The sequence below is a fragment of the Anolis sagrei genome, chromosome X, assembly GCF_037176765.1.
Source record: "Anolis sagrei isolate rAnoSag1 chromosome X, rAnoSag1.mat, whole genome shotgun sequence".
NCBI lineage: Eukaryota > Metazoa > Chordata > Lepidosauria > Squamata > Dactyloidae > Anolis > Anolis sagrei.
This window is the reverse complement of record NC_090034.1, coordinates 88,776,594-88,801,951: the sequence shown is the minus strand read 5'-3', so window position 1 is coordinate 88,801,951 and position 25,358 is coordinate 88,776,594. Positions and strand designations below refer to the sequence as shown.

Below are 25,358 nucleotides of genomic sequence, written 5' to 3'. Positions count from 1 at the left end.
TCCTCCCTTCCTCTTTATTTTTTTCTGTACTATAGAAACTACTACTGGTCTGGTCAGTGTCGATTCATGCTGGAGGTCAGAGTCACATAGAAAGTGAGGTCATTTATATTTTCCCATCATGTTGATGTAGTCTCTTGGCTCACCTGCAGAAAAACATAAGACAAGAACAGTAGTCATAACATGGAATATGAAGGCTGTCACTTTGCAAGTTATTAATTGCTGGGGATTTCATTAGGAAAGTTGGTTTAAAACCTTGTGCTGGCAGGACTGCTGACCAAGAGGTCAGCAGTTCGAATCTGGGGAGAGCGGGTTGAGCTCCCTTTGTCAGCTCCAGCTCCCCATATGGGGACATGAGAGAAGCCTCCCACAAGGATGGTAATGTTCCAATAAGTCGTAGCAGGATCAAGTGTGTATTAAAGAAAAACCTTATGATGTTAATTATTATGTGCAGCTGGTAATGTAGGTCAGCCAGCATGTTTGGGCCACACCCAGTGGGGTAGAACCGTATGGATTTTAGAATACAGTTTGGAGAAGCAATACGCCACTTAGAGGAGGAGAAGCAATATGCTACTCTGAGGAAGAGAAGCAATATGCTGTAATGCTGCTATGCTCTAACAGTGATGCTCTTCGCCATGGTGGAATAGTTATTTACTCAAGGTTTATGTTTTGCTCTCTCATTTGAATGAAGATGAAGAAGCCTTATTCTGTGTTACTTACAAGGACTATGTAAGTTTGTTGTACTGTTTGATTTTGTATGCAACACTGCAAGTTTATGCCTCTGCTGATAAGAGCAAAGTTTTTTCTGTTCCTTTTTCCTCTTGCCTGTGTGTCTTTTACATGGGACTTGGCTAAAATCCGCTTCTAGACAAAAAGGTAAAACATCAAAACATCTAGGCATCCCTGGGCAAAGTGCTTGCAGACAGCCAGTTCTCTCACACCAGAAGCGACTTGCAGTTTCTTAAGTCACTCTGCTACAACTAACCACAGCAGGTTAATTTCCAAGTCACAGGCAAGGACATACATCTCGCTTTCTGCCACTCTCTGTTTTCCAGGATTTATTTATTTATTTATTTATTTATTTATTTATTTATTTTAAAGTTTTATATACCGAGCTTCTCACCTCATAAGAGGGACTCAGCCCAGTTTCCAACCATAAAAATACATACAATTGGTAAAATATCAAAGTACACATTACAATAAAACATTAAAAAGCGCATATATTTAAAACTACAGTCGTCATACTAAAATCGAATATCGAATATACACCGTCTTCCATCCAAATCGTTGTCTCATTCTTTGAAAGCCTGTCTCCATAGCCACGACTTCACCTGTTTCCTGAAAGTCAGGATTGTTGGATCGGTTCTGACCTCTGGTGGGAGAGAGTTCCAGAGTCGTGGGGCCACCACCAAGAAGGCCCTGTCCCTCGTCCCCACCAGCTGCGCTGGTGAGGCCGGCGGGACCGAGAGCAGGGCCCCTCCAGACGATCTTAGTAATCTTGATGGTTCGTAGGGGAGAATACATTCGGAGAGGTAAACCGGGCCGGAGTCGTTTAGGGCTTTATAGGTTAACACCAGCACTTTGAATTGTGCTCGGAAGCTAATTGGCAGCCAGTGGAGCTGGTGTAACAGCGGAGTGGTGTGCTCCCTGTACCCAGCACCTGTTAGTAATCTGGCTGCCGCACGTTGTACTTGCTGCAGCTTCCGCGCAGTCTTCAGAGGCAACCCCACATAGAGAGCGTTGCAGTAGTCTAAACGGGATGTAACCAAAGCATGGACTACCGTGTCCAAGACAGCCTTCCCAAGGTACAGGCTCAGCTGGCGCACAAGTTTTAGTTGTGCAAAAGCTCCCCTGACCACCGCCGAGACCTGGGGTTCCAGGCTCAGCGATGAATCTAGGAGAACTCCCAGACTGCAAACCTGCGCCTTTAGTGGGAGTGTGACCCCGTCCAGCACAGGATCCTCAACCCGAAGCAGCTGCCTCATTCTACCTAATGATAGAACTGGCCCTCTACACACAGATGTCTGGGAAGGGCCCCAGGGCTTAGTTACTCAAGGATGCTTCATTTACTTGGGTCACTTTGCTTTGTGTCCTTTGTACGAGCGCAGTAATAGACTGGGACGAGGAGGAGTGCAGTGAGAAGAACATCTCCGGCTACTATTCCAACCATGATTTCTGTGGTGATGTGATAACAGTCATCATAATGTCCTGCAGAAGAAAGGAAAGGACAGTTCTGAGCATGGAGGATCGCATGCAATACATGCAGAGCACCAGCAGAGGATACTCAATCACCACCGGATCGCAGATCCTCCCTTTAGGGGACTTTTAGGTTTGCAATACTTTTGCAACACAGGGATACCTCACTGAACAAGCTGATATCTTCCTGGCATGATGTCTTTAGCAGATAATATGCTACAAGAGCAGGCATAACATGGAAATAAATGTTATAGGTTGCTAGACCATAAAAAATAAGAAGCACATTTTTTATCAGAAACTAGCAGTATGTAAAATGAAACAAGCAGGTCAAGTAAGCCTTCCATAAATAAAACACGTTGAAGCTTCAAGGGACTATTTGAAAAGGATGATTCTTCCTGGATGATTGTGTCTTTCACCAGTCTCCACTTTTCTTATGATTTGCATTTTGATGGTCAGATTTATAGAAAGATGCTTCTTCGACACGCTGGAGGGAGCTGGTCAAGCATTTTAATCAGCTTCTCCTTTTTTTTGCCTATTTTGTTGTTCTCACCATGTTAAAAACCCTTTCAGCTATATAGAAGATAAGGAAGAAAAAGTGTCTAGGGGCATAAAGACTCTTAAAAGGAAAGTTTATTTTATCAGAGGCTTTGTTAGCTGGGGGTTGCCTGTACAATTATGATACTTACCCATATATACTCAAGTTTAATCCCACCCAATTACAAGCTGGGGCATCTAATTTTACAACAACAACAAAAAAACTGGGAAAACATATTGACTCCAGTATAAGCCGAGGGTGGGAAATGCAGCAGCTACTGGTCTATTTCAAAATAAAAATAGATGCCAATAAAATTACATTAATTGAGACATCAGTAGGTTAAATGTTTTTGAATATTTAACATATACCAATAAAATTATATTAGGTTCTTGTGGGTTTTTTCGGGCTATATGGCCATGTTCTAGAGGCATTTTTTCCTGACATTTCGCCTGCATCTATGGCAAGCATCCTCAGAGGTAGTGAGGTCTGTTGGAATTCGGAATATGGGTTTATATATCTGTGGAATGACTGGGGTGGGGCAAAGAGCTCTTCTCTGCTGGAGCTAGATGTGAATGTTTCAATTGACCACCTTCATTAGCATTTGAAGGCCTGGCTGAGCCTGGGGGAATCTTTTGTTGAGAGGTGTTAAGATGTGCCTGGTTGTTTCCTCTCTGCTGTTTTGTCCACAAGCATGTTTACCCTGTTTACCTCTCCGAACGTATTCTCCCCTACGAACCATCAAGACCACTAAGATCGTCTGGAGGGGCCCTGCTCTCGGTCCCACCGCCTGCACAAGCACGGCTAGTGGGGAAGAGGGACAGGGCCTTCTCGATGGTGGCCCCTCGACTTTGGAACTCCCTGCCATTAGAGATCAGAACTGCCCCCTCCCTCATGACGTTCAGGAAACTAACAAAGACCTGGTTGTGGAACGCGGCATTTGACAACTGATTTAATTCTTTGCCCACATGAAAGGAGGATGATGAATGGGATTGTGATGGGTGTTGGACAATTTGGCTCTTTTAACTGTGATGATAATGTTTTAATGTGTATGGTGCTGATATTTTAATCGTGTAATGAAGTGGCATTGTGTTGTTATTGTATATTCTTTGTATGTTAACACATGTTGTGAACCGGTCCGAATCCCTCTTTGAAGGTGAGAGGGTCGGTATATAAAACCTCAAAATAAATAAATAATAAATAAAGGAGGAGACCATGAAAATGAACAAGATCTGGCTACCAGTATTAAAATACTCTAAAATTACAACAGCAAAACAGCAGAGAGGAAACAACCAGGCACATCTTAACACCTCTCAACGAAAGATTTTCCCAGGCTCAGCCAGGCCTTCAAATGCTAATGAAGGTGGTCAGTTGAAACATTCACACCTAGCTCCAGCAGAGAAGAGCTCTTTGCCCCACCCCAGTCATTCCACAGATATATAAACCCATTGTCCTAATTCCAACAGACCTCACTACCTCTGAGGATGCTTGCCATAGTTGCAGGCGAAACGTCAGGAAAAAATGCCTCTAGAACATGGCCATATAGCCCGAAAAAACCCACAAGAACCTAGTGATTCCAGCCATGAAAGCCTTCGACAATACATTAAAATTATATTAATTGAGGCATCAGTAGGTTAAATGTTTTTGCATATTTACATTAACCGTAATTTAAGATAAGACTGTCCAAAACTGATGAAACCATTATCCTAACCTTCTTCAGTGTATAGTGTATCCTTCCATAATAATAGAGTAAAATAATAAATATAATAAAATAATAATAGAGTAAATTAATAAATGTAATAATACCAATAAGAAAGAGTAAACTAATAAATGTAATAATAACAATAATAAATAATCTGATAAATATAATAATAACAATAATAGAGTAAACTAATAAATGTAATAATAACAATAATAAAAAGTAAAATAATAAATGTAATAGTAATAGAGTCAAATAATAACTGTAATAATAACAGTAATAAAGTAAAATGATACATGTAATAATAACAATAATAAATGGAGTAAACTAATAAGTGTAATAAAATCAATAATAAGGAGTAAACTAATAAATGTAATAATAACAAGAATAAATAGAGTCAAATAATAAATGCAATAAAAATAATAACAGACTAAAATAATGTAAATGTAATACTACTTGTTGTGATAGAGTCTGCTAGCAATGATAGTATTATCTGAATTAGCTGGCGTCTGACCTTGACACTACTACTACTAATAATAGAGTAAAATAATAAATGTAATAATAATACAGTAAAATAATAAATAACTTTGACTCAAGTATAAGTTGAGAGGAGCTTTTTCAGCATAAAAAAGGGGTGAAAACTTGACTTATACTTGAATATATATGGTAAATCCTCTAACTGCCATGGTTCCATCCTATCAGCTCCTGGATTTTGCAGTTTAAAGAAGTATTTAGAATTCTTGGCAAAACGATCTGGTGCATCACTAAACTACCACAACAATTAAAGTGGAATCATAGTGTAATAACTGTGCCGTGGGAAAGAGCCTGCTCCATGACTCCAGCTGAAGACAAATTTCTCAAATGAAACATCTAAGGAGATTTTCTTTTCTATACAATTCTCTGGGGATATTCTTCCTCCAGTCCCCAAGCCTATTCAGGGCTTGCTCTCAAATATACTATGCCATTATTTTATTTTTAATTCAATGGTGACTCTCATTTTCCTGCATGGTGCTGTAGAACAACACTCCAATATCCAGGGCACGGAAGAGGATGTAAACAGCAGCAAAACATCAAGCAGAGCTATTCTGCTGTGCCCACAGCAAGGGGGTAAGCAAGAAACAAAAACATCAAGAAAAGAAATTGGAGGAAGCTGGAGATGTTGGAAGGGTAGGGTCATTATAGACTCAAGGTACTCAGGGACATTCAGAATAAACCATTATGGATTTTTAAAAAGTGTTTTACATACACATAAATTTAAAACTACAACATAGACAATTCCACTATACAACATGAGGAAGAGGGATATTTTTTTCATGCCAACAAATAGATATTGCATATTATATCAACTGTCAAGAGAACCATATAGCAACTTCCCAAATCTATCTATCTATCTGTCTATCTAAACAGGGGGATTCCAGACAGGAAACAATCAGGGCTAGCTAACACCTCCTAACAAAGGATTCCCCCAGGCAGCATCCAGCAAGGCTTTGAAGCTACAAGGCCATTCAATGCTAATAAAGCTAGCCAATTGAAACATTCACACTTGCCTCAAACTGACAAGAGTTCTTTCGCCCACCCTGGACATTCCACAGATATATAAACCTCACGTGTCCTAGTTTCCATCAGACCTCGCAACCTCTGAGGATGCCTGCTATAGATGTGGATGAAACTTCAGGAGAGAATGCTTCTGGAACATGGCCATACAGCCCAGAAAACTCACTTGCATTCCTCTTTCTGTCCCCTGGGCAATGTGTGTGCATTGTGCTGTGAGAAGGTATATTATACAACCTCCAATATTTTGTAGATGCAACTTAGTATACACAGAGGCAAGCAACATCAAAATGTGGTCAAGATGGCAAAAATATGGAAGAAGAAACAAGCTAGAATAGGCTGTCTAAGGTTGCTGGGAAAGGCAAAATTCTCCCTCCTCTCCCACTTGCTGAGTGGAGTGCAAACAATCCCTGCACTGAAATAAGAGAGGATAAAGGATGCCATCCATCCATCTTGCCCTTGGTCGGCCCCTCTTCCTTTTTCCTTCAATTTTCCCCAGCATCATTATCTTCTCAAAGCTTTCCTGTCTTCTCATTATGTGGCCAAAGTACTTAATCTTTGCCTCTAATATCCTTCCTTCCAGTGAGAAGTTTGGCATTATTTCCTGGAGGATAGACTGGCGCAGTGGGTTAAAGCGCTGAGCTGCTGAGCTTGTTGACCAAAAGGTTGCAGGTTCAATTCTGGGGAGCAGCGTGAGCTTCCACTGTCAGCCCTAGATTCTGGCAACCTAGCAGTTCGAAAACGTGCAAATGTGAGTAGACCAATAGGTACCGCTCCGGCGGGAAGGTAACGGCGCTCCATGCAGTCATGCTGGCCACATGACCTTGGAGGTGTCTATGGACAACGCCGGCTCTTTGGCTTAGAAATGGAGATGAGCACCACACCCCAGAGTCAGACATGACTGGACTTAATGTCAGGGGACAACGTTTACCTTTTTCAGACTGGTTTGATCTTCTTGTGGTCCAAGGCACACTTAGGATTTTCCTCCAGCACCATTGTTCAAAAATGTCTATCTTGCTTTGCTCAGCCTTCCTTATTTATTTATTTATTTATTTGGGGTGCTTTTACCCCGCCCTTCTCAACCCCCTAGGGGGGACTCAGGGCAGCTTACAAAAGGCACAATTCGATGCCTAACAATTCACAAAGTACAGTACAATATACAATACACAAATTTACCATATAATGTCAACAGTTATAACTAATTAAAACAATCAAACAGTATACTAGCAGCAATAAAAACATCTTGTGGTCAATGTTCACCAAATCCAAGTCCGTAAACCATTTTGCATCATCATTGTCCTTTCCTACTCTGGTCATTATTGGTTGTCTTTGTCCATCTGGCAGCTATGGTCCAGCTATTGCATCCATAGGTTACTATGGGGAATACCATTGCTATAACTATGTGGACCTTCATTGCCAGTGTGATGTCTCTAAGGTAAAGTAAAGGTTTTCCCCTGACATTAATTCCAGTTGTGTCCATCTGTGGGGGTTGGTGCTCATCTCCATTTCTAAGCCAAAGAGCCAGCATTGTCCACAGACACCTCCAAGGTCATGTGGCTAGCATGACTGCATTGAGCGCCACTACTCTCCGCTATTTTATCGAGATTAGCCATTGCTCCCCACCCAAGAAGGAAACGTCTTCTGGTTTCCTGGCTGCGGTGCATTTTATGGGAGCCCTATAAGCAGAGTCCCCACCTTCCCTTTTTGCTCTTCTTCCCCCCCCCCCCCCCCAAAAAAATCAGAGCTCCTTGAGTTAAAGGAGCACAGGGTGTATGGCTAGCTTCCGCCTACATCCCCCATTCTCTGTAGATATTCCAAAACCTAAAAAATCTCTGATCTCAAGCAATTTGGATAAGAGAGATTCAATCTGTATATATTTCTTCCCTCCCTTTTTTTATTGCAAGGTTGCCTAATGTTTACAGATAGGTTACAGTATCTCAAAAGAGGGCTGGGACCTAGTAAAACTCAGTGAGCCTTGCTCTATGTGTGAGGAACATAATAAATAGAGCCGGAATATTTGCTGAAATATAAAAATGAGATGAAATGTCTAGTAAAACTTTTTACAACTCCTCGCGGACCGAGGAGAGGAGAACATCTTTCTCCGGTTTGTGGTGTCCCCCTGTCGGCAGCATTAAAATTTTACATGCTCTGATTTATTTCTCTTCTTACCTTTTTTAATTCCCTCTTTGCTTCCCTTTTTTGTTTTTATTTCTCTATTCTTTTTTTGTTTAAAATATTATTTATTTATTAGTTACACATATAGTCTGTGATTCTTCAGATACGCTTAGAAGTAGGATGGCATAACTTTCCTTGTTTCTACCTTTTTCCTCACAATTATCTTCCAAGATAAGTCAAGCTGAAAGGTTGCCCAGGGAGTTCCATGGCTCGGTAGAGTTTTCAGCCTACATCTTACAAATCTCACTCCAAAATTTAAACGCTAACCTCAAGGTTTATTTATTTAATCTCCTACTGAAATTATACCACAAGAGACAAATCAGTAGATACGAGTGGTAACTGTAAATGGTTCAGAATGTAAGGCACGGAATCGAGCACATTAACAACCATAAAGAGAAGGAGTGGAGGCATGCTTGAGTTTGTTAGGGAATTCTCCCAAAAATAGCAGAGCATTCAAAAATACAAACAGGATACTTAATTGGATTATTGCAATGCACTCTACGTGCCCATGAAGATGGCCCGGAAATTGCAATTGGTGCAAAGATTGGCAGCCAGGTTATTAACTGGAGCAAGCTACAGGGAGCGGTCAACTCCCCTGTTCAAACAGCTCCACTGGATGCCAATGAGTTTCCAGTCCCAATTCAAGATGCAGGTAATTACCTATAACACCCTAAACCAGGGGTCCTCAAACTTTTTAAACAGAGGGCCAGGTCACAGTCCCTCAAATTGTTGGAGGGTCAGATTATAATTTGAAATAAAACATGAATGAATTCTTTGCACACTGCACATATCTTATTTGTAGTGCAAAAAACACTTAAAACAATAAAATAAATAAAGAACAATTTTAACAAATATAAACTTATTAGTATATCAGTGGGAAGTGTGGGCCTGCTTTTGGCTGAAGAGATATGATTGTTGTTGTGTGCTTTCAAGTCATTTCAGACTTATGTTGACCTTGAGCAAGGACCAGGTAAATGACCTTGGAGGGCCATATCTGGCCCTCGGGCCTTAGTTTGAGGGCCCCTGCCCTAAACGGGTGAAAACTTGCCTATCTTCACTATCCCATCTTTTATTATTATTATTATTATTATTACACTTTATTTGTACCCCGCTAGCATCTCCCGAAGGACTCGATGCGGCTTACAAAGGCCAAGGCCTCAACACACAATACAACAATACAAAACCTAAGGCAAATTAAAAACAATTAAAGCAATAGAAACAACAAGCAATAAACAATACACTAAGACACAATAAAACTGGGCCGGGCCAAAGTAATGGGTACAGGATTAAAAGTGCTGATGTGACAAGAGGTATGTAGGATTATAGGGCAGTGTGCAGCAATCTTAGTTTTAATAAAGTGCTTATGGGACTTGGTATTGGAGATTTCCTATTCTGGAAAGGCACATTGGAACAGCCAGGTCTTCAAGTTCTTTCTGAAGACTGCCAGTGTAGGGGCCTGTCTAAGATCTTTGGGGAGGGTGTTCCAGAGTTGGGGGGCCACCACAGAAAAGGCCCTGTCTCATGTCCCCACCAAACGTGCTTGCGACGCAGGCGGGATCACGAGCATCTTCCCCTATGAACCAATATGAGCCCTAAGATCAACCGGAAAGGCCCTTCTTTTGCTTCCGCCTCCGTTTCAAGTGTAGTTGGTGGGGACGAGGGAGAGGGCCTTCTCAGTGGTGGCCCCCTGGCTCTGGAACTCTCTTTCTAGGGAGATTAGATTGGCACCTATCCTGTCCACCTTCTGCAAGAACCTAAAAAAATGGATGTTCCACTGTGCCTCTGATTAGGCAGTTCCAAAGAATTGGCCCAATGTTACCTAAGTTCCAGCACTTTAGCATGGCCCTCGGCTCTATAATCCTGACATTTTAATGCCCATGAACATTATCCTCCCAGCATTGCCTTCTGAATTTTGCACAACCTCTGAGGGTGCCTGCCATAAATACAGGTGAAACGTCAAGAGAGAATGCTTCTAGAACATGACCATACAGTCTGAAAAAACTACAACAACCCAGTGATTCTGGCCATGAAAGCCTTTGACAATACTTTGCTGAAACATGTTGAACTGTTTGGGGAGATATTGTTGTTTCGTTTTGTTTATTGATTTGTTTTGTTTTGTTTGTTTGGTGACACAGGGACCTATCTTTATCCTTCCCATTGTATTTCTGTTTCTGTTATTCAGCCTTCTAGCAAAGCCTGAGGACATATTCACTTGGTTACGTATTCCTTCATTGTTAGAAGACGTGTGTTGTGAATTGTGTGACTGGGAAAGATGAAGACTGATCTCATTTATTACAAGTAAAACCACTTCTCTTCAACAAATAGGAAGTAGCACAAGAGATTAGTGTTCCCAGTTCAAAAATACTGCTTTGAAAGCAGATTTCCCAGTGTGCTTTGAATGTTACAGGATACAGGATGGGTTGAGTGCAAAATTCAGACGTAAATGCTATTGTTATGAATGTGTATTTTAGTAAGTAGGAATAGCCATGTCCATATTATGGAAAATGCATCTAGGTTTCATGCTGATTGTCTCTAATTTCTCACCTGTTCCCTTGGTGGCCGCTTTTGCTGTAGGAAAGAAAAGAAAGAAAAAAAGAGGACAATTATGTTATTTCAGACAGATACAATTGTGATAAAAGCCCTACCAAAAGACGCTATTCTCTTCCCCTTTGCTTACCTCTGCAGTTATTGCAGGAAGGCTGTACGTGGCAGCAGCTTCTCTGCAGCGAGGTGTGCTCCCAAAATGAGGGTAGGATTACACATGACCTGGCCAGAGCCATCTAGGCTAACATGCAGATCAGAATGCAATTATCTTTTAGATTCACACTTCTTTGCAATGTAATTCTCAGTCAGGGATATAAAGCAGCTATGCTAGTTTCCTTCCTGCTGTGGGAGAAAATGAATATTCCTCTGCAGTATTCTGTTCAAGCAACTCAAAATGCTACAGAGAGATTATTCTGCAGGGGAAAGCACATGGCTTTTTTGCACAAAAGCCTAGTTTTTTTACACAGACAATAGGTTTCTTATGCAAGAAACAGTGGTCCCATTCCCACTGCCATATATGGCAGTTTGAAACTGCGTTATATGGTCAATGTAGACTCATGTAATGTTGTTATTCAGTTCTTGTGGGTTTTTTCGGGCTATATGGCCATGTTCTAGAGGCATTTCTCCTGACGTTTCGTCTGCATCTATGGCAAGCATCCTCAGAGGTGAGGTCTGCTGGAACTGGGAAAAAAGGGGGTTTATATATCTGTGGAATGACCAGGGTGAGAACAAAGGGCTTTGTAAGTTGGGCTAGGTGTGAATCTTTCAACTGACCACCCTGATTAGCATACAATGGGCTGACTGTGCCTGGAGCAAACTCTTCTTGAAAGGTGATTAGATGTCCCTGCCTGTTTTTCTCTCTGCTGTTTTTGCTGTTGCAATTTTAGAATTTTTTAATACTGGTAGCCAGATTTTGTTCATTTTCATGGTTTGTTCCTTTCTGTTGAAATTGTCCACATGTTTGTGGATTTCAATGGCTTCTCTGTGTAGTCTGACATGGTGGTTGTGAGAGTGGTCCAGCATTTTTGTATTCTCAAATAAAATGCTGTGTCCAGGTTGGTTCATCAGGTGCTCTGCTATGGCTGATTTCTCTGGTTGGAGTAGTCTGCAGTGCCTTTCATGTTCCTGGATTCAGGTTCGGGCGCTGCGTTTGGTGGTCCCTATGTAGACTTGTCCACAGCTGCATGGTATACGGTAGACTCCTGCAGAGGTGAGAGGATCCCTCTTGTCCTTTGCTGAACGTAGCATTTGTTGGATTTTCTTGGTGGGTTTGTAGATTGTTTGTATGTTGTGTTTCCTCATCAGCTTCCCTATGCGGTCAGTGGTTCCCTTGATGTATGGCAGGAACACTTTTCCTCTGGGTGGATCTTCATATTGACTCTCCTGGCTTGTTCTTGGTCTTGCAGCTCTTCTGATGTCTGAGGTGGAATATCCATTGGCCTGTAGAGCCCAGTTGAGGTGGTTCAGTTCATCTTGGAGGAGGTGGGGTTCACAGATTCTTTTTGCACGGTCTGCCAAGGCTTTAATGGTGCTTCTTTTTTGACTTGGGTGATGGTTGGAGTTTTTATGTAGATATCTATCTGTGTGTGTGGGTTTTCTGTAAACGGTGTGACCCAATTGTTGATCTGGTTTACGGATGACTAGGACATCTAGAAAAGGCAGTCTTCCTTCCTTTTTTTTCTTCCATAGTGAACTGGATGTGTGGGTGGATGCTGTTAAGATGTTCCAGGAACCTGTTGAGTTCTTCTTCTCCATGGCTCCAAATGGTGAAAGTGTCATCCACATATCTGAACCATATAGTGGGCTTTTTGGTTGCTGTTTCAAGAGCTTGTTTTTCAAAGTGTTCCATGTAGAAGTTAGCTATGACTGGGCTGAAAGGGTTTGCTCAAGAAGAGTTTGCTCCAGGCACAGTCAGCCCATTGTATGGTAATCAAGGTGGTCAGTTGAAAGATTCACACCTAGCCCAACTTACAAAAGCCCTTTGTCTCACCCTGGTCATTCCACAGATATATAAACCCCTTTTTTCCCAGTTCCAGCAGACCTCACCTCTGAGGATGCTTGCCATAGATGCAGGCGAAACGTCAGGAGAAATGCCTCTAGAACATGGCCATATAGCCCGAAAAAACCCACAAGAACTGAGTGATTCCAGCCATGAAAGCCTTCGACAATACAATGTTGTTATTGTTTATTCATTTAGTTGGTTACGACTCTTCGTGACCTTATGGACCAACCCACCCACGCTAGAGATACCTGTCAGCCGTCACCACCCCCAGCTTCTTCAGAGTCAAGCCAATCACTTCAAGGATACCATCCATCCACCTTGCCCTTGATCGACCCCTCTTCCTTTCTTCTATTGTCCCCAGCATCATTGTCTTCCTTCTCTAAGCTTTCCTGTCTTCTAATTATGTGGCCAAACTACTTCATCTTTGCCTCTAATATCCTTCCCTCCAATGAGCAGTCGGGCTTTATTTCCTGAAGTATGGACTGGTTGGGTCTTCTCGCGGTCCAAGGCACTCTCAGAACTTTCCTCCAGCACCACAGTTCAAAAGCATCTATCTTCCTTTGCTCAGCCTTCCTTATCCATAGATTACTACGGGGAATACCATTGCTTTGACTATGCGGATCTTTGTTGCCAGAGTGATGTTTCTACTCTTCACTATCTTATCGAGATTGGTCATTGCTCTCCTCCCAAGAAGTAATCATCTTCTGATTTCCTGGCTGCAGTCTGTGTCTGCACTAATCTTTGTATCTAGAAATACAAAGGTCTGTCACAGTCTCCACATTTTCTCCATTTGCCAGTTATCAATCAGTCCGGTTGCCAGAATCTTGGTTTTTTTATGTTTAACTGCAACCCAGCTTTTGCACTTTCTTCTTTCACCTTGATTAGAAGGCTTCTCATCTCCTCCTTGCATTCAGCCATCAAAGTGGTATCATCTGCATATCTAAGGTTGTTAATATTTCTTCCAGCAATTTTAACCCCAGCCTTGCATTCGTCAAGCTTCACACATCGCATGTTGTGTTCTGCATACACATGTAATGTAGTTCAGTGCAATTAAACTAAATATTATATTCATTTTTGGCAAAGAAAACAATGTGACGCAGCTGGCTGGGAGTTAGCTGCATTAAGATTACTACTGACTGAGAGGTCATGAGTTCAAAGCCAGCCAGGGTCAGAGTGAGCTTCTGACCAATTTGTATAGCTTGCTGTTGACCTTTGCAGCCCGAAAGATAGATGCATCTGTCAAGTAGAAAATTTAGGTACCGCTTATGCGGGGAGGCTAATTTAACTAATTTATGAGACCATAAAAATCTCCAGCAAGCATGCAAAGAAAGAGGAAGTACTTCATCAGTGTCACAAATGGATGATGAAGCGACAGCTCCCCTGGTGGCCAGAATACCCTCATGAAAAAGTTGGAATGTTAAATGGCCTCTGTGTGCCTGTCTATATATGTTGTGTGTCTATGGTATTGAGTGTTTGCCATGTATATTGTAATCCGCACTGAGTCTCCTGCGGGGTGAGAAGGGCAGAATATAAATACTGTAAATAATAAATAATGTTTTGCACAAAATAATAAATAATGTCTTGCTTTTTTTCTGCAGAATAATTCCTTTGCAACAACTCAGGATGTTTAAATTATTGGAAATTCCACAACCTATTGGAAATAAGTGCACCATAACCATGCGTCACAGTGTCATTGTTTTATTGTTTTATTGTTTTGCTTGATGTTCTATTATTGCTTATGAGTTTATTGTGTATTGTATGTTGTTGTTGATGGCGGCCTTGGCCTTTGTAAGCCGCATCGAGTCCTACAGGAGATTTTGTGGGGTATAAATAAAGTTAATAATAATAATAATAATAATAATAATAATAATAATAACCTTATTGAAAAGGTAAAGATGATATCACAACCGTTTGGCAAATGTGAATCTCCATGAACATGTGGCGACCACCTTTTGAAAACCACTAGTCAAGAAAAGCATGACCTCGTTAGAAATCAACCCTTTGAACAAGTGATATTCATCAGCATTCATGTAATGGCACACAGGTAACTCAGCTGTTAAACTGAAGAACTTTGGAGATGGGAATGTTTAACTTGGAGAAGAGAAGGCTAAAAGGAGACATAATAGATCAGGCTAGGCCCTACAATCCAAGCCTTCCATACACAATTGAAGACATGGTTTTTCGACAAGCCTTTGGCCATATTTAGATTCCTTGAATGAATATATGTGAGAACCCATAGATCTCACCAAGCGCTTTACATGACTGAGATTGATTGCTGTTGTTTTACACCTGCAGCTATTACCGTATTCTATTGATTTTAATCAGAGGGCTTTGTGTAGGGAGATATTTATGTTGCCTGTTATTGCTTCATGTTATTGTTTTTGCAATTTTTGTATTTTGCGTGTTGCACCTTTGAGTGCTTTGTGAGCTGCCCCGAGTTCCTCTGGGACAGTGTTTCTCAACCTTCCTAATACCGCAAACCCTTAATATAGTTCCTCATGTTGTAGTGACCCCCAATCATAAAATTATATTTGTTGCTACTTCATAACTGTAATTTTGCTACTGTTATTAATCGTAATATAAATATCTGATATGCAGGATGTATTTTCATTCATTGGACCAATTTGGCAAAAATACCAAATATGCCCAAATTGGTGGGATTTGGGGGGGTGGGTTGATGTTGTCCTTTGGGAGTTGTAGTTGCTGGGATTTATAGTTCACCTACAATCAAAAAGCATTCTGAACTCTACTAATGATGGAATTGAACCAAACTTGGCACACAGAACTCCAATGACCAACAGAAAATACTGGAAGGGTTTGTTGGGCATTGACCTTGAGTTTTGGACTTGTAGTTCAGTTACATCCAGAGAACACTGTGGACTCAAACAATGATGGATCTGGACCAAACTTGGCATGAATCCTCAATATGCCCAAATTTGAACACTGATGGAATTTGTGGAAAATAGACCTTGACATTTGGGATTTGTAGTTGCTGGGATTTCTAGTTCACCTACAACCAAAGAGCATTCTGAACCCCATCAATGATATAATTGGGCCAAACTTCCCATACAGAACCCCAATGACCAACAGAAAATACTGTGTTTTCTAAGGGTCTTTGGCAACCCCTCTGACAACCCCTTCATGACCCCTCCAAGGGTTCCGACCTCCTTGGTTTTGAAACACTGTCTTAAGGGCATGAGCTCTCGCATGCTACATGCAAGTTCTGCTCCAACCTCAGGCTCAGCCTCTTCTCAACTGGATTTTCAAAAAGCCTGACCTTGCAGACGTACATTGCTTCCCGCTCTGTTTTAATGTGTGGTCTCCATAATGTTCCTCTTTTTAAAATGTAATAATGCTGTCATGCTTTTGGTTTTATACGGTGGTTTTATTGAAACTTGATGTAATATTTATTATGTAAGCCAGTTTATATAAGAGTCCAATGAAAAGTCCTAGAATGGCAACATAAAAATACTTGAGATAAAGTACAGGTGGAGGGGAGGTTGATATGTGGTCTGAGTGCAGCTCACTTTCTGATCAGCTGCTGCTTCCTCTTGCAACACCCTCTCACACTCCCCCCTCTTCCTCTCACCAGGCACACACATGGCCGCCATGAGTTTCAGTTCCTCCAAACATGGACAAACCCGTGGAGAAGAAAACATCTTTGAAAAAGCCCTCTGCTTTGAAAAAGAACAGCTTTGAAAAAGCACCCCACCAACTTAGGTCCTGTTTGTGTGGTTTTACCTTTGTAGAGACAGTGCCAACCAACAACATCAACAATAAAATCAAAAAATGTCATACTATTTTCCCAGGCTGTCTGGAACACTTCACACAGAGAGAAAAATATGCAAACCTGTGTCCTTTCCAATATTAATGTATCAATTCCTGTGATCATTTCCAATCGACAAGGCCTGCTGGGAATGATGAGAGCTACAGTCCAATGACCTCACAACCTCTGAGGATGCCTGCCATAGATGCAGGTGAAACATCAGGAGAGAATGCTTCTGGAACATGGCCATACAGCCCAGAAAACTCACCATAACCCAGTCCAATGATAGCTCCTAGAAGGCCAAAGATTGTTACACTCTCAAGTCTGACATAGCAACTAAGATGCTGAACTTTTTAGAGTTTTTTAGCAGAGCACCTGATGAACCAACCTGGACACAGCATATTATTTGAGAACACAGAAATGATGGACCACTCTCACAACCACCATGTCAGACTACACAGAGAAGCCACTGAAATCCACAAGCATGTGGACAATTTCAACAAAAAGGAGAAAACCTTGAAAATGAACAAAATCCGGCTACCAGTATTTAAATAAACCTCTAAAATCAGGACAAAAAATAAAGAACAACACTCAAAAAACAGGTGAACTCCAGACAGGAAACAATCAGGGCCAGCTAGCACCTCCCAACAAAGGATTCCCTCCAGGCAGGAAGCAGCTGAGCTTTGAAGCTGCATTCAATGCTAATCAAGCTGGCCAATTGCAACATTCACACTTGCCTGAGACAAGAGTTCTTTCTCCCATCCTGAACAATCCACAGATATATAAACCTCACTTGCCTAGTTTCCAACAGAGCTCACGACCTCTGAGGGTGCCTGCCATTCAGGAGAGAATGCTTCTGAGACATGACCACATGGCCCAGAAAACTCACAGCAACCCAGTGATTCTGGCCATGAAAACCTTCGACAACAAACTGATAACTTCTTGTAGTCTATACAGTTTTATTTTTGTCTCTGAAATTCAACAATAAAAAGAGACCTTGCTTTGGCACAACAACAACAACAGGCTTGTTAGCCAAAAATCTGGAAGAAACAAAGCTTCTCTTGGTGATAATTCCAAAGATATGGCTGAATCTACATGTACTCTCCAAGTTGTAGAAAGGGCTGAGCATGAAAAGGGGGTGTTTTATTTATTTGTAGCATTTATATTCTACTCAGGGTGAATCACAGAACACATACACGGCAAACATTCAATGCCATTAAACAGACAAGACAGACAACAAATAGAGGTATCATTATGACATTTTTTCCAGCTTCAGCGTCCTGGAGGTTGTGCTCGATTCTGGCCACAGAGCCTTGCTCACAGACTTCCTCCATCCTTTGATCACTGGCATTTTCTGGTATTTCTTTTATGGTGCTGTAAAATACCTCCCCTTAATTTTTCTACTCACAGCTCACATCTGTTTTCAAACTGCTTAGGTGAACAGTAAGCTGGGCTGAGGTTGGGTGCTCACTCTGACCCAGGCTTCAAACTACCAACCTTTTGGTTGGTAAGATCTATTGCTGTTGGTGATTAAGCAGCTGTGCTAAAGCCCGACACTAATAGTAATTGTGAGATATGGCAGTTATCATCAAAAGGTAACTTTTTCAACCATGCTCTTAAGAAAAAGTACTTATGATGATATGATGATACACTATTCAGTTTATATGAATTTTGCAAGCAATTTGATAAGTCTGTGGCTGCTGATCTTCCTAATTTTGTTTTACTTCTCATTTAATGTGGGGGATTTCCTTGTTGGGATGAATGTTTGGCAAGTTGTTTTGGAAAGGAACCTTGCAATATTTGAAACTGTAAGCTGTTCTGAACAAAAAAGAGTTTTACCCCTGCAAAAAGTAGCTGAAAATGACTTGCCACAACTAGTACTTTCTGCAATGTTTGTTTTAAACTCTAGTTCCCATTAACCACAGCCAGTGTGTCCCATGGTGAAAAATGTGGGGACTTCAGAAACTACCAGGAAAGAGTAGATTGAGGTTTTAGTGAAAAATCAACCATGAAATCAAGGGATAAAAATCAAAGAACCAGTTCCCATGGTCAGAATTCCCAAAATAAAATGGAGTCGGCTCTTTTGAATCTGGACACTAAATTCATATAAGGATGCACAACCAATATGGCAACCCACCCCCCAATGTGTGATGGGAAGTTGCTGCTAACTGAGAGAAGTAAGATTGAACAGCCTCTTCAGCAGACTCAAATCAAGGAAAAGCTTCATGAGAACCACCATTTCTCTTAATGTTCCCCCAGCAACAACAAGAGCATCCCCATGGGCAGCTAAACCAGGACATCCCAATTGGATGGCCTCTCACAAGGGTCTTCCTCCAGCGGCACACCAAGAATGGGCAACTAGGAAATCCCTGAACAGACTCAGAAGTGGAGTGGGCAGATCAAAAAACAACCTGGCAAAATGGCTCTACCTAAAAGAATCCTCCACATTGTGCAACTATGGAGCTGGTTTTAACCTTTAAAGCTCTAAACAGTTCTGGCCAAGACTACCTGTCTGAATGTAATGGTTATGAACCATCACGAAATTTAAGATCATCTGAAGAGGCCCTGCTCTCGATCCCACCACCATCGCAAACGCGACTGGTGGGGATGAGGGACAGGGCCTTCTCAGCAGTGGCCCCCTGTCTGTGGAATGCTTATCCCAGGGACATCAGACTGACCACCTCCCTCCTGTCCTTTAGAAGGAAACTTAACCTTGGCTATGGAACCAAGCATTCAACCACTGAATGGCAGGAAGTGAAAGAAGACTTAAGCAACTCGTGACAATGAATCGACCCAGACTTGGATTTTGGATTCTGATTTTTAACAGGCATGTTTTAATCTATTGTTTTAATATTTTTAATGTATTGTTGAACGTTTTATGATGATAGCAGCGTATGGTGCGTCTGTGAGGCCACCCTGACCCCCCCCCCCCCCCCCGGGGTGTGTGTGTGAAGGGCGGGATATAAATATAAGAAATAAACAAACAAACAACGCCACATCTGTACGCTTGGCCACAATGCCCTGCCTCATGCACGGAGGAGGAACTGTTTAAAAGCTACAGACAATGTGGTTTTTGTTGCCCGTTTTTGGTCTAAAATTATTTAGCCACTTGTGCTTCCTCTATTTTATTAGTTTTATACTTATTTATGCAATGATTTTGACATGAAATGAATAAATATGGCTTGACTCACATAGGAAGCAAGAAAACTTAAGATAAAGCTGCTATTTTTGTCACAATGATGAAACTGAAACATTCATTTGAATAGTCACTGTAGCCATGCTACAAAAAATACACAGCTGTGTTTCTTCTGTGTGTTTAGTACCTTGGATAGCTCTTTCAACATATGGGTTAAAACCAGGAGCAAATTAACCATTCAACTGGGAAAATAGTGAATTTGGTGTTCAATATGGGATAAACCTACTGCTGCCGTAAATCTTGTCCCTCCCCACAATCACATCGCCGAACTATGTATCTCGCATTATATCAGGAATCCCTACCACCAATCTACTTCTACTTGACATGTCCATTTTGATTGCAGATGCTTTGGAGACTGCAACTACATTGTGTTCACACAGAAAAGACACGCCATATGGGTTGAAAACTCGACTCTTATTCTAGATAGAGTGCAAGCAAGCTTTATAAGATATCTTTTAAATGTGCCTTCTTATGCGCCTAATGCAGTCCTGCTTCTAGAAACGGGTGAATGCCCACTGAGTACTAGGGCCGGGACTCTGAAAATGAACCTATGGTTAAAAACAATGGTTTTCAAACTGAGAACAGGTTTACTACATTGCCTCCTTTATGAAGCCTCCAAACCCCTTTTGGGCATGGAGGACTGAATGAAAAGCAGCCTCAATTGGACTATCCACATGCCTTTTGCTCCCTTTGGGACTCAAAACAGTCCAAGAATCCCTGAAGCAAAGTTTGTGAGATATTTCCCTGGGAAAACTTAGAGCCCACTCAAATTCACATGCTCCCCCAGAGTTCTAAATTTACCAATCAGGGAGTCATTTAAGTCTTGCGAATATCTAAAAAGTCTTACAGTGACTAAATATCGCAGACTCTTTACAAAGGTGAGAGTAAATGTATTTCCCTCAGAGTTGCTAAGAGGCAGATTGTCTCGAATTCCTTACACCCAAAGACTATGCCCCTGTGGAGGAAATGAAACAGAAACACATTTTATTGCATTACCGCTACTACGCAGTGCAATGTAGCCAACTTTTATATACAATCCTGTCCCGCATGACCAGCCATCCCCCCGCAGAGAATTGTTAGATATCTTTTAGAGGACAAGTGCCACAGGCAGGGGCGGCTCAACCATTACGCAAAGTAAGCATTCGCAGTATAGTTGATTTTGCCCAGGGGCGCTCTTGAGGGCAAATAGACCTTGACATATGCGAGTTGTAGTTACTGGGATGTATAGTTCACCTAAAATCAAAGAGCATTCTGAACTCCACCAATGATGGAATTGAACCAAATATGGCACACAGAACTCCCATGACGAACAGAAAATATATATATCAATGATTGGTTGGAGGGGGGGGCACCAAAATACTGTTTGCTTACCATTGAAAATTACCTAGGGCCGCCTCTGGCCACAGGGTGATGCTCATAGTGGCAAAATTCCTCGCAGTGGCAACAAGGCTGAGAAAGCAACTAACCTCTCATAGGAGTAGTGAAACCATGTATAGAATCATAGAATCATGGAATGGAAGGGACCTCATGAGCCATCCAGTCCAACCTCTGCCAAGAAGCAGGAAAATTGCATTCAAAGCACCCCCGACAGATGGCCATCCAGCCTCTGCTTTCAAAGAAGGAGCCTCCACCACACTACGGGGTAGAGTCCCACTGCTGAACAGCTCTCACAGTCAGGAAGTTCTTCCTAATGTTCAGATGGAACCTCCTTTCTTGTAGTTTGAAGCCATTGGTCCGTGTCCTAGTCTCCAGGGCAGCAGAAAACAAGCTTACTCCCTCCTCCTTGTGACTTCCTCTCACATATTTATACATGGCTATCATGTCTCCTCTCAGCCTTCTCTTCTTCAGGCTAAACATGTCCGCTCCTCATAGGGCTTGTTCTCCAGACCCTTAATCATTTTAGTCACCCTCCTCTGGGCACATTCCAGCTTGTCAACATCTCCCCTCAATTGTGGTGCCCAGAATTGGACACAATATTCCAGGTGTGGTCTAACTAAGGCAGAACAGAGGGATAGCATGACTTCCCTGGATCTAGACACTATACTCCTATTGATGCAGGCCAAAATCCCATTGGCTTTTTTACCACCGCATCACATTGTTGGCTCAGGTTTAACTTGTTGTCTACGAGGACTCCAATATCTTTTTCACACGTACTGCTCTTGAGCCACGCGTCCCCCATTCTGTATCTTTGCATTTCATTTTTAATGCCTAAGTGGAGTATCTTGCATTTGTCACTGTTGAACTTCATTTTGTTAGTTTTGGCATGTAGATGGATCTTGTACAATGGACTTCTTCTGAGATGAGAGACGTTTTACTGATGGGTCTATGGACCGTAATAAAATGTTGTTGTTGTTGTGGGTGCTGTTGTTGTTACTGTTGTACAGAAAATACATTCTTGATTCATGCACATTAAAAAGTCGCAAGGTTTTAGCCCTGTATACCCTGGCTCTGCCACTGCCTATTCACTCTGGGCCCAAGTTGCTCTACCTTGTCAAAGGACAGAATAGCACGTGGGAGTCACTGTCCTTCTTGTTGATAGGAAGGAGCAGCCTCAATGGGCCCAGGAAGCTCCAGGGATCAGCAGTGAACTTCTCTAAAGGGAAAGGACCTGAGCCAATACACAGTGATGCTGATCTAAGGTGTCAGCCTGCCTTGCAGATCAGATTAAGTGGCTGTTTCACAAATGACAGAAGCAGCCTCAGTCTGATGGCCGTCATGTTGGAGAAGCTGATGCCGGCAAGTATACCCTGTCACATGGAGATACAGTCTTGATCAGGATGGCAGCACAAGCAATTCTCCATGCAAGTGGAAGAATACCATTCCTGAACACATCACCACTGCTAGATAATGTGGCAGATGATTTCCAGTTGATGATCACAGTGTGGAAGCTTAATGCATTGCTTAGCACATGGAATACACACAACGCATTTTCTAGATCTTAAAGCTCTTGTTGGAGAAAATAAGCAGACAAAATAAAAGCAAAATCATCAGTGATGTTGTGTGATATATAATACAGTCATTTAATAGTTTTATGAGAGCAAGTGGTTTGAATGTTGGACTACAACTCTAGATGCCAAGATTCAAACCACTGCTCAGCTACAGAAACCCACTGGGTGACCTTAGGGCAGCCATATTCTCCTGCCAGGAAAACCTCATGATAGATTCATTCTAGGATTGCTATGAGTCAGAAACAACTTGAAGGCAAACAACAACAAAATATTGTCGAAGGCTTTCATGGCTGGAATCACTAGGTTCTTGTGGGTTTTTTCGGGCTATAGAACCATGTTCTAGAGGCATTTCTCCTGACGTTTCGCCTGCATCTATGGCAAGCATCCTCAGAGGTTGAGAAGGTATGTTGGAAGTAGGAAAAATGGGTTTATATATCTGTGGAATGGCTGGGGTGGGGCAAGGAGCTCTTCCCTGCTGCAGTTAGGTGTGAATGTTTAGCTGATCACCTTCATTAGCATTTGAAGGCCTGCCTGAGTCTGGGAAAATCTGTTGCTGGGAGGTGTTAATCTGTGCCTGGTTTTTTCCTCTCTGTTGTTTAGCTGTTATAATTTTAGAGTTTTTTAATACTGGTAGCCAGACAAAATATCATAGGCAATGCCTGTGAAGCAGCCTTATTATATGAAATAATAATAATAATAATAATAATAATACACCATCCTAGACACTTGGGAAGTGTCCAACGTGTGATCCAATACAACAGCCAGCAGAGTGATCTTGTTTGCTGTGGACTCATCTTGTTGTGTTTCAAATAATAATAGTACTTAATTTATACCCCGCCACCATCTCCCTGAAGGGATTTGGGCCAGCTCACAAAAAGCACACAATAGTGGTGTGACAAAACAGTATACATTTACATAAACAACATTCATTTGCATAAAACAACATATATTTACATAAAACAGCTTACTAATATAAACCCCATTGTACCTTCTAGCCTAGCACTCTGACAGGCAGATCCTCTCTCTCCAAGGTCTCAAAGAGAGGTCTTCTCAAACTCTGTTACCTTCTAAGGACCCTTCCACACAGTCCTATATCCCAGAATATCAAGGCAGGAAATCCCACATTATTTGAGTATGGACTCAAATAACCCAGTTCAAAGCAGTTATTGTGCGATTTTCTGCCTTTATATTCTGGGATATACAGCTATGTGGAAAGGCCCTCAGTAAGTCTCAACTTTAGTTTCCCTAGAGCAGCATTTCCCAACCTGAGGGTCAGGACGCCGGGGGGGGGGGGGGGGGTCACAAGGGGGGTGTCAGAGGGGTCATAAAAGACCATCAGAAAACACAGTATTTTCTGTTGGTCATGCAGGTTCTGTGTGGGAAGTTTAGCCCAATTCTATCATTGGTAGGTTCAGAATGCTCTTTGTAGACAAACTATAAATCCCAGCAACTATAATTTCCAAATATCAAGGTCTGTTTTCCCCAAACTCCAGCAAAGTTCACATTTAGGCATATTGAGTATTCATGCCAAGTTTCGTCCAGATTCATAATTGTTTGAGTCCACAGTGCTCTCTGGATGTAGGTGAATCACAACACCAAAACTCAAGGTCAATTCCCACCAGACCCTTCCAGTATTTTCTGTTGGTCATGGGAGTTCTGTGTGCCAAGTTAGGTTCAATTCCATCGTTGGTAAAGTTCAGAATGCTCTCCGATTGTAGCCAAACTATAAATCCCAGCAACTACAACTCCCAAATGATAACATCAACCCACCCACCCCCCACCACCACCACCACCACCACCCCCCACCCCCCCCGCCAAACCCCACCTGTATTCAAGTCTGGGCATATGGGGTATTTGTGCCAAATTTGTTCCAGTGAATGAAAACGCATCCTGCATATCAGATATTTACATTATGATTCATAGCAGTAGCAAAATTCCTGTGGTGAAGTAGCAACAAAAATAATGTTATGGTTGGGAGTCACCACAACATGAGGAACTGTATTAAGGGGTCGTGGCATTGGGAAGGCTGAGAACCACTGCCCTAGAGGCTGTTGGACTACAATACCCAACACCCCATTGGTTTGAGAATGTGGAGTCTTCTAGTCAAACACTTCCACAAAGGATGCATAACCTTCTGTGATTTAAGTCATCACCAGTTTCCTCATGAACTTGGCTAAAGAAAGAGCAAGCAAGGCAGGAACAAGAAGAAGGAAGCCTTTTTAACCCTAGAGAACACTTTCTGAGATGCACATAAACGCTGCACCAGGGGCCCCAGATTCATGTGCTAACCCATAAGAAAGCCTCTGAAAATATACTCACCAATTAAGAGGCAGAAAATGGAAGCAGCAAAGCTCCACATGGTTTATCCTCCACAAGCTTGACCTCTGGACTAAGTGAGCTGATATGAGGATCTGCAAAGAGAATGATGTCTGAACAGGATGTGGGATGATACATGGAATCCTTCGTCAGCTTCACTGGGCCAAAGGGCAAGCTAGACTTTCTCTTTGACAGTGGCCTACTCACTTCCCCAGAATCACCAAATTCAACTTCCCATGGCCTCCCTGTGTAGTCAAGTTCTCAAACATGTCTCTTTACCGTACAATGGGGCTATAATCCAAAAGGTAACTTTCCACCCTCTGTTTCAAGGCTGATAGTGGAATAATGTCCTCCATGATGCTTGAGGGCACCAGGTTAGCTTTAGCAGTGCAGGATAGGACAACTGTGATATATATGGTCATGCTGTCAAACAGGA

The 25,358-nt window shown here is 41.9% G+C and overlaps 1 protein-coding gene across 1 annotated transcript; it reads right to left on the bottom strand.

Annotated features, from left to right (window-relative positions):
* Positions 1-25,043, bottom strand: LOC132781834 (hematopoietic cell signal transducer-like). The gene is made up of 4 exons (XM_060786326.2): positions 24,926-25,043; positions 10,695-10,718; positions 2,068-2,205; positions 1-143 (listed from the first exon to the last, which is right to left on the bottom strand). The coding sequence occupies exons 1-4, from the start codon at positions 24,963-24,965 to the stop codon at positions 100-102; spliced, it is 246 nt and encodes an 81-aa protein (XP_060642309.2). The 5' UTR covers positions 24,966-25,043; the 3' UTR covers positions 1-99.
* Positions 25,044-25,358: the final 315 nt, after the last annotated feature.

What these genes read in the sequence shown, in the direction of transcription:
- LOC132781834 (XM_060786326.2), bottom strand. Translation starts at nt 24,965, where the DNA reads ATGTGGAGCTTTGCTGCTTCCATTTTCTGCCTCTTAATTG. An exon ending in AGCGGCCACCAAGGGAACAG is followed by an intron (nt 2,206 to 10,694) that starts GTGAGAAATTAG and finishes TTTCTTCTGCAG; the next exon opens with GACATTATGATGACTGTTAT. An exon ending in CACAAAGCAAAGTGACCCAA is followed by an intron (nt 144 to 2,067) that starts GTAAATGAAGCA and finishes GTTTTTCTGCAG; the next exon opens with GTGAGCCAAGAGACTACATC.